This window comes from Pteropus alecto, unplaced genomic scaffold, assembly GCF_000325575.1.
Source record: "Pteropus alecto unplaced genomic scaffold, ASM32557v1 scaffold68, whole genome shotgun sequence".
In the NCBI taxonomy this organism is placed as follows: domain Eukaryota; kingdom Metazoa; phylum Chordata; class Mammalia; order Chiroptera; family Pteropodidae; genus Pteropus; species Pteropus alecto.
In genome coordinates this window covers 7,485,513-7,495,458 of record NW_006441386.1, presented here as the reverse complement: position 1 = coordinate 7,495,458, position 9,946 = coordinate 7,485,513, and the positions used below count along the sequence as shown (strand labels likewise).

Here is a 9,946-nt window from a genome sequence, read left to right as displayed (position 1 = left end):
CCCTACATTCATTCCCTACAGCCAAAAACCATGGGGAGCCTATAGATCAAAAGCTGGGGATTGCTAGCAGGCTTTCTTGCTAACTACGCATTCTTGTCACACTACAAACCCTTACATTCACACTATATACCCATACCATCAAAAGAGGTAAACAAAGTTTTTAAACTAATTCATAGAAACTAAGGATGATATATAAACTAAGTTCCCTAAATACTTGGGGTCCCTCTCAGGTCTCTGAGAGGAGACCACACTGTCTATGCGGTGTCATCCCTTCTCTGCCTTTCTTTTTATCTCTAACTGGCGTGCCCTTGAGTTCTTTCCTATGCTCTGTCAAGAATCCTTTCTCTTGGTGCAGGACTTGAATCTACTCGAGGGAGTGATTCACCCTGTCCTACATCACTTGGAAGGGCAAGGACCTAGGTCAAGGGCCTTCCTGTACTTCTCAGACCTAGAATCACAACACCCTGCTCTGAATGTACCTTAGATATCTGCCTCTATGCCTGTGTCAACATATATGAGCCCCTAACCTCAGCCAGACACAAGGCCACAGAGACAGAACCATAAGATGCAGCATTTAAGTGCCTATTGACTCCAACCAGTTTATGCCCAGCAGGTACCACCTGTTTTACCCCTGAGGATCCAAGGACGCACAGCAGGTAACTAGCAAAGCTGAGTTTCTACAGTGAAGGTGACCTTTACCCAGCGAGAACGAATGAGTAGGGTCTGGAGTGAGGTTGAACCAGCCCATTCTGAGAGGCTTTATAGCCCTCAGCAGAGGAAGCACGATCCCACTCCCTGGGGAAGGGGCCACAAGTTCCCTGGGCACTATTCCTTTGCTGGACACTCCCAGGGACTGTGGCCAGGGCCTGGGAGAGGAAGGCAGCCTATGAGGGGAGAGTGGCATGAAGGTGTGAGAGGCAGAGAAGCGGCTCCCTTCAGCAACAGGAAGCACAAAGCAAGCCCCACCCTCCTGAGGCACCTACCTTAGAGCTGGTGACTTGTCCACCACAGCATACTCACACCCTCACAAGTGCTCCTCTATAGCAGTTTCAAGCTCAAGTGACCATTGCCCAGACCACTGCCCTAGACCCATTCACCTCTGGCCTTCAGGCCTCGGACATGTGAACATGTGGCTTTCTGCCCACTGCCCCTAGGTGAGGTAGCTAGAAGCCCTTTAGTCCTCTCCCTCGCCCCCTAAATCGGATGCATGTGGCCTAGGGACACACAAGGCTTTTTGCTAACCTAGAAGTAGAGCTAGCAGAGTCCACCCTACTTTTGCCCTCAACAGCTTTCATCTTCGCTTCCTTGGAGACATGACATAATGGCCCTTGGGAAGATGAGCCTTGCATGATGCTCAAAGCCAGGAAGATACAGGCTTGCCTTCAATCCAGTCTGGCCTCTCCACTGTACAGACAGCTAGATTCACACTAGAGGCTCCACAGTACGTAGATTGTGCTATTTGAACCGTGGCACTGTTTACAGATTGCCTTCATGCACGCCACTCCCAATTCACTCCCATCTCTAGTCACTGCGCTACACCCCAAAGGTTACTTTCTTTTATTGGGAAGCATACACAGGGTACATCACAGGGCGGGAAGCAGCCTGACGCCTCCTGGCAAGACCTAGGACAATGGTGGCCAGAGTCAAGGATACCACCATTGCCAGGCCTAACCCCAGCATCACAGATGTGAGAGAAGTCGACTCCTCCACACCACGGTCACTGGCCTTTCCCAGGAAGATTAGTGGCCCCACTGTGACATCTGCTGCTTCTGTCACTGAAAGACAAGACATCCAAGGGTCATTTTAGTCCTTTACCAGGAATCAGGTTAGTGACTTTGCTCTGCCTCGGTGGGCTGAACTAGGTTTTAAATAATAAAGCCCCAAACTGCACTCGCAGGGGTAAGCAGTCTTAAATGGGGGACAAAGGAGAAGAATGTCACCTTAAAGTGACAGCAAGTGCCCTAGAATGAGGGGAAGGCAATAGCCCTGTGGCTAACCTAAGACCTACCATGCCTGCGACTGCGGGAAGCAGACTTGTGCGATTGTCCCACTAGCCTCCTGGAACGACCCGGAATGCCACAGCTACCCTTGTTACAGCATTGACAGATATCAGCAGTGCCTTCTACTGGGGACCAGCTAAGAGGGAAAGACAGGGGGATTAGATGACTGTTGCCTGCAGGAAGCAGTTTGCTGATGATGTTCATGTTGGGAGAATAGACATGAGAATGGCCAATCAAGTTTTCTACCCCAGCCATGTCCAATCTGGTCTCCTCACCTATTGGAGGATTTGCTGAAAGAGCAGGCTTTGTTTAGCTGGTCTGGGACTTGGTCGGCCAGGGTGACCTTCAGATGGCAGGTGATATATACCTGGAAGTAAAGACAGCTGTTACTAGGTAGACTTCTAGGCTGTGTCAGTGACTTTCATAAGTCAATTCTTACATAACCCTTAACTCTTGGAGACAAGGAAGAGCCCCATTTTAGAGATGGGGCAACAGAGGTTCAGAGGTTAACTTGTCAAAAAATGTCAGGGCAGGTAGCAAATTAAATTCTAAATTGTAACCCATCATCTTTATTGCCCCAGTCTTTCCCAAACTTTTCCAGTCACTTAGTATGTCCAACCCAGGCCCACTGAGTCAGAACCTCTGGAATAGGCCCAGGAATCAAGCCCAAAGGGACCGATATCCCCCTGACCACCTAGGGTAGGGGGAATTTTGACAAAGCCAGGGATCAGGTCAGCCCTGGTCCTGTTGACAAAGGCATCCCCAGGAAGAAATCCCATTTCATAAAGTAAGCAATACCCAGTCAACCCTGAGACAATGTAGAAATTCCATCTCCTTCTCTGAAGCCTTCTGCAGAACCACAAACCTTGGTCACCACCTAGTGGCCAAGTACACAGGCAGGGAAATCATTTCGGAAACTTAAACAAGCCAGGATGCATTTCTAGCCACTTGCTTTCTATCTGCACCACCAGAGAAGGGTTCCAGGTCCTTCGGAGTCCTCATTCCAGGAAGGGAACTGTTTTTATCGACTTCTTCTAAGTACATTTTTCTGATGCTCACTGGGGTCCAAGATCTTAAGGTGGTTTCCCATTTGCTCTTGAATAAGGTATTCCTTCTCCTTGGTGCCATGGCCAGTCAGCCAGCCATTCTCCCTACGTATGAAAGAGAACTGCCCCCACTCCAGAGTTCAGGCTACCTTCCACTGATCATCATCCTCTGATCTCTTAGTTACCCTCCAATCTCTGGAGAGGCAGATACCATCTCAGGTTTCCCCCATGCTAATGGCCACCTGTCTGAAACCTCGTCCCCATCCACCCCACTGGACCACTTCTGAAGTCAACACCAACTCCCTACTGCAAACGGGATCTTCTACCCTATGAATCACAAGGTCTCAGTGTGGGGCCAGGACCCTTTCTGAGTCTGTTCCTTTATCCCCAGCTCCATTCAACCCAGGACCTGCCATCAAAAGCTTTAGGACATCTCTCCAGCTTCAGTTTCTGCTTCCTACTAGTCTGTATTAAACTACTTCTGTTCTCAGAACAGGACTGCTAGGTGAGGAGAGGGAGCATCGATGTACTCTTCTATAAATTCACACCGTTTGCAAATGTTGCCCAGACTGTGCCTCTGACTGCTTGTTAGAGTCATCTGGGAGCTTAAGTGGCTTTTGATGCATTTCCAAGTAAAACAAGATAGACTAGAAGGCACAGAAAATATTAGTGGTAGAATCTAGATGGTAAGTACATAGGTGTTTTCTGTAAATTTTTCAGCTTAATGTTTGTAGATTTTCATAAGATGGTAGAAAAAGGTGATGCCAGGCCCCACCCCAATTAAGTGAAAATGTATGGGGTTATATGCAAATAGCAGTATGTTTGATATTTCCAGGTGATTAGTATAGAGCCAGAGTTGAAAACTCCTGCTTTAATCACTTCTCCCTCCTGACTAGCTATTCCACACTTTATACTGCACCCCCACCGCTGTGGACTCTTATCTCCGGAAACTTATTTAAAAGCCATTTGCTTGTAAGATTCTACCAGCACTCTCTGGCTAGCGGCCAGTCCTACCTGAGCTTCCTGCCCCATCTGTCCATACTTCAGGCATCAGGATCAGTCTACATCTTAGCTTCCACCCTCTCCATCCCCTTAGTTAAGTAAGCTTTTAAGTTTAGTTCAAGAGGCAGCCCCCAGAGCAGCTGCAGCCATTGGAGACTTTCTAGGAATGCAGGTTCTAGGCTCTACTCCAGACCTATGGAACCAGACCCTGGAGGTGGGGCCCAGCAATCTAGTTCAGTAAGCCCTCCAGGTGATGCTGATGTATTCATGTTTCAAAAGGTCACTGTTCTAACCTATGATCAAGTTTAAGAGGCTACCCTGTATGCAAATAAGTTCATATTCACCTCTTTTGCCCTTCTAGAAAGCTTCCAGGAAGGCTGACACCTGCTTTTGTCAACTCCTCTACTCAACCCACCATCCACTAGGTTCTGGTCCTGCTGACCTTAGTGAGGACATGCTCAGTTACCTGGTCACCAAATGCCATGCCTTCTCAAAGTTATAAGATCTAGTAAAATCTTCATTTACTTGGTAAGTTTGTGGAGTTACTAGGATGGAGGCAGAGTGAGCTAAAGCAGTAGATAGTAAGTCTGACCAGCTTGACTCCTAAAGTTCATTCTTACTGAAGGGTAATAAAAGAACTATTACCATGTTTCTGGAGTCATTAACAAACTGGAACATGTCCACTGTGAACTGGAGGGTCTCTGGTCCAGGTCTGGGTGCTTTGAAAGCAGATGAGGCATCATAGAGGCCATCCACGAGACACCTTTGAAGAGAACAAGTGGTGGAGTTGAAGGTGAGGAAGATGGTGTGGGTCATGTTATGGGGGTTCCCCAGAAAGGCAGCGTAGCCCTCACCCATGGAAGTCCACGATGGTGTGATATGGGGAGGTGTTCCGGTCTGGCGTTGGTGTGGCCACACAGTGGTCCACAAACAGTCGTAGTGGCACATGACTGCCAGTGTGGACTTCGGCCTGGAGGTGGGCTATATCTCCCAGCTGGAAGGTGGGGGACCTCTTCTTAGCACTCCAGTTCTCTGAAGGGCACAGCCATGAGTGAGAGACTGCCAGAGCTCTCCCGGCCAGCACCCCTGCCAGCCCTCCTTGCTTACCCTCCATCAGGTGCAGGGAGAAAACCAGCTTCTCCTCCGAGAACACCGTGGTCCTGAAGGGCACCCAGGTGGGCAGGATGGCCTGGCTGCTCACGTTGCCCTGCCTGGGAAGAGAACAGCAGCTGTCCACACCTGGCCTGGGGCTCACCTCATCTGGCCCCATATTGGAGGGGGGGGCACTCTATTTCATTGCAGAGTCCTCAGCTGTGATCCAGCCAGGCAGACAGTCAAAGCAGCTGAACAGACACATGAAGTCTGAGCCTGTCCCTTAACCTCTCAAACTTGACACCTGTCAGTGGGCTCACTGCTCCCAGCCATGAAGATATTTGGACTACAGCATGAAGACAGACCAAGTTAGTTTGGTTTCTAAACCCACATCCTTAAGGTTCATTCTAGCAGCTCCTGTTTGAGATTTGAGGCAGCAGTCCCTCTCTGCACCACTCAAGATTCTTGAGGCCAGTCCTAGTGAAAGAAGTCCTTTAGAGATAAATGCAGTTAGACTCCGGTTCTTGAGAAACCAGTGAGATACTCTGAGCCTGTATTAGGACAGGAAGGTCCCTGGAAGTAGTCAGGTGTCTCCAGATGTCTGCCCTGCTGACCCCATGGGATCCCACGGGAGAAGCTACTTTGAGTGCTGCACCTGAGAACCAGGCCTCAGGTAGCGGGAGCTAGGTTAAAGTGTCCTTGCCTTTGGCAGGCCACCTTGCACTGTCTGCAGCTATTAGGCCTGGTGAGCCAACATTCTCAGGTCAGTCCCAGGCAGAGCAATTCTAAAGTGGAAATGACTGTGGTCCCAGGAAGGCTTCCATCTCTGGCCTATTGGGGGGCATGCTAGAGTCCTGCCCTTGGCTCCTCCGTCGCCCCTGCATGGTCAGGCACCAAGCTCATCCAGCTCACCTTTGCTGCCTCAAGTCAGCCCCCTACAGTCCTGCTGCCACAGATCAGGTCTTATCTCATCCCAGTCTCCCAGCTGGTCTAACTCCCATCTGTCTCTCATATCAGCTACCAGGGAACTTCTGGATTGAGAAGCCATCCTCACCCAATCTGCTTGGTGCTCACAGAGGGGCGCCTGCTAAAGTGTGAGCCTGAACACATTCGCTGCATCTGTTGGCCTTTAGAACCCATCTGTCCTCCCCTTATTAGGCCTTAGGCTCCAGGCCCCAGGCTGCAGCCACTACTAGGGGCACACTGCCCTCCCATGGGGTGTATGTGGCTCTGCCCAGATTCTCTTAGCTCTACTTGTCCCAAGACCACCTCCCCGATCTTATTCTTGGAACCTCTCCCTTAACCCCTCCCCAAGCATGTGGCTCATCCCTTGTGCCCTCATGGTACCAGCACTATCTCCCTTACCTGCTCCTAGAGGAAGGGACAGGAATTAAGGCCTTCAGCCCAGCACAGGACTCAGCATTGTTATAAGCCAGTCACAGGCACTGCTTGGTGCTTGGGGCTTGAGGAGCTTCCCCAACCCACACTCATGTACTGGGGGAAACCATAGGTAAAGAGCAGGTTGTGGTGCTCAGAGCTTGAGACATCTCCCTACGCTATTAAAAGTATTCTGAACTCTGAGGGGGCCTGGGCTGGGCAGCCTGCAGCTTCCACCATGAGGCAGCTGTGGCCCGGATGCATTTCAGAGGCAGAGTAGACTTAGCAGGTCCCCTACCCTACCCAGGGCTGAAGGCAGTGACCACAACCCAAGCACTTCTGCCTTCTTGCTGCCATGCTGCCAGATGTTGCCAAGGGGCTGAAAAGCTTGCCAAGGGGCCTCTGTAGCAGGAGCAGAGACAGGCCCGTTCCACACTGACCTGGGGAAAAGGCATTTGATGGGCACCTCTGCAAAATTAGTCCTCAGGATGGACAGGTTTCCCACAGGGCGGGGGTTGTGCAGCAGGAAGGTGCTGTATACCAGAGCATCCTCTGTTACCTGAAGGAAAGAAGAGGCGTCAACCCCAGGACCTTCACCTGCCAGAGGTGGGCCTGACCCATGCAAGGGCAAAGGGAGGGCAGCCCACAGGGGATGGAGAGAACAAAGCCCACTTTCTATTGACCTCCAGGAGAACTCGGACAGGTACCACCCTCACACCTCCGTTTTTTTCACCCTTGAAGTGTTGACAGCAGTGCAGAGGTCTGACTCAGCTGTATCAAGCACCAAACAGGTGCCAGAGGCGTTGGGCATGTGCTCTTCTGCTCAGGCTGCAACCTCTACCCCAATAGTTTCCTCTTTCAGGGGAGGCCTGGGGCCAAGAAATCCCCCAAGATGAAGCCAGGAAGCTCGAGGAATTTTAACTCATTGCCACAGCAGTAAACACTTTTGTTGCTCTCCCTCTGACTTATTCTCAAGCCCACTCACAGAAAGCGGATTCGGTTCAGTGGTTGCCTGAAGCAGGAAGGCAGGTGCTACCAGGACAATTTGTACCTTCCAAGCAAGTTGCCCAGGAAGAATCCTGGCCCGGCCTAACCCCTCAGTCTGGGTCTGGGGAAAAGAGTCCTAGCTTTTTATTGAGTGCCGCAAATGGACCAGCTGCATACTTTGTGGGGCCTAGTGCAAAATAGAAGTGTTCAAAAGTTAAGAATTTCAGGACAACAGAGCATTAAACCAAATGTGGGCTTGCACAGCCCTGGCCGCAGGTGACTCTCGTCAGGTAAGATTGGGAAACAAACCGTGGAAAGCAGTGCACTGGAAAAGGAGTTGCCAGGCTAGTTGGAGTCGCTTGAGATCTTAAAGCTGTTAATGGCTCCCACTTCTATTCGGACTTGGTTTAGGATATGGGCATCAGGATTTTTAAAAGCCCTCAGCTGAGTCTAATGCACAAGATTTGAGATTTACTAAGCTAGAATAATTCCCTGAATAACTCCTGCACCTCTCTGGCCCCGCTTCTCCCCAGGGATACAAGGGGCCAAGAGCCTCAAGGTAAACCTTGGGAGCCACACCTAAGACCAGAACTTTGGTGGAGGGCTCCAGGGACTAGGCTCATTGGGTCCCAGCCAAACTACTGAGATTTGAGTCCACAGCCAGGTGGGCAAGAGCGGGGGGCCCCATAATAGATGAGAAGACAGGTTCTCTGTGGGGCAGCAAGAAGTCGGTCTAGGGGATTATGGACCAGCTAGGGACCTGTGCCCAGGCCAGCCCTGCCTTGCTGGAAGGCCCCCTCTTTGTAGTCCGAGTATAGCAATTTCGTTGTAACACTGATGAATGGCCTAGAAACTTACTCTCATTTGTATCAGTTAGCCTACGGTGAAATTGGTTTCACCATACATCATTTTGCTTAAAGTCACAGAACCTATCAACAACGTTAAGTGAGGACTCACTGTATGTCTCTCCCCCAACTTGAGGGAAGTGGTCTGGCTGGACTACTCAGCTCTCCTCCTGCACACACCTCCCACCTTAAGCACCTCCAACTTGAGGCTGCCTCCAGGGGCCCTGTGAGTCTTTAAGAACTTCAACAGAGGTGGTCCTATTGTCCTTGATTGACTACTTTTAGTTCAAGGCTTTAAACTATTAATCCCAACTGAGAGGCCAAAATTCTGTATTCCTGGGGCGATTACTTCTGGGCTTTGAGGTGTCAAAGTTGATCTCTTTCACACAAGTTTCTAGGGCCCCCAGCAAGTGCCAGGCCACCTTCAGGGTTATCCTCACATCCCCCTTGGGCCACATCACTCTTGGATGATCTCCAGAGGTTTAAGTCCTCAGGAATCAGAATGGGGGTCTGGGCCAAAGTTCACTGCCTCTCCGGACTAACTTCAGCAACTAGATCCAAGAGCTTCCTCCAACTCACCCCATACTGATCCCCAGCTTCGAGCCTCAGCTGCTCCACCATTCTACCCCACAAGTAAAAGCCAGCTGCCCTAGACCCCCCTCACACCGGCTCTGCATCCACACTCCCCACCACTGGCCATCTCCCATGTCCTCCCAACAAAGCCAAGACCACCAAGGAGACCTAAGCCTCACCTGCACGGTGTTGCCACATTCGTGTAGCCCGACCTCAAATGTGACCACATCATCTGTGTCCATAGAGGCCAGGGGCTCACAGCCCTCAGGGCCCAGGGTGAGGTCTGTAGGCCTGATGAGTTTCCCAGTGCCAAAAAGGTCTTTGCTGACAGTGACCACAAGCTGAGCCTCCAGACACTCCACCACTAGGGGTGGCTTAGAGGGAAGGAAGCGGTGGGCCCCACCCTGCCAGAGGGGCTGGGGGTAGCACAGTTCTGTTCCTCCCCAGAGCAGAAGGCAGATGAAAAGCCCATAGCGCAGTGCCATGATGCCTGCAAACACTCCCACTGGTAACTGCTAGGCAGCCACCACTCGCTGTCTTATACCCTGGATGATGGCCATTCACACCTGGGCTCCCACCTGCTTCCCTTCCCCAACAATTTAGTTGGCGAGGCCCCTAGTGCTCAAAGTGCCCACCCTCTGCTACAGCATGGGCATCACCTGGAGCTTGTTAGAAATGATGCAGGCTCTCAGCCCATCCCCAGACCACAGAGTCAGAATCTGTTTTTTTTTTGTTATCTCCCCAAGTGATTTATATTTACGTTAAAATTTGAGAAGCATGGGCTGGCAGCCTGGTCAGTCATAATTTCTTATCCCTTTCTACTTCCACTCCGTGTGTCCACCCTTTGCTGGCCCTGACCTCAGAGCCCAGGGAGGGAGCTAAGAGCTGTCCTAGGTCAATGGGGGGAGGCCAGAAGAAAGGTCTTGATTGAAAGGTGGGGAGAATTTGATCAGAGAAGGCAGGGAGCTCATTCCAAGTGAGAAGAGAAGGAGGCATCATTATAGGAGCTAGGGAATATTATGGG

General features: G+C 50.8%; 1 protein-coding gene across 1 annotated transcript; it reads right to left on the bottom strand.

The window, feature by feature from the left end:
* Positions 1 to 1,557: 1,557 nt before the first annotated feature.
* On the bottom strand, positions 1,558 to 9,407 carry ZP3 (zona pellucida glycoprotein 3). Its single transcript, XM_006918570.1, has 8 exons — positions 9,102 to 9,407; positions 6,958 to 7,076; positions 5,156 to 5,259; positions 4,903 to 5,080; positions 4,694 to 4,811; positions 2,276 to 2,367; positions 2,009 to 2,136; positions 1,558 to 1,775 (listed from the first exon to the last, which is right to left on the bottom strand). Exons 1-8 carry the CDS (start codon positions 9,405 to 9,407, stop codon positions 1,558 to 1,560), a joined length of 1,263 nt encoding a protein of 420 aa, XP_006918632.1.
* Between the last annotated feature and the right edge of the window lie 539 nt (positions 9,408 to 9,946).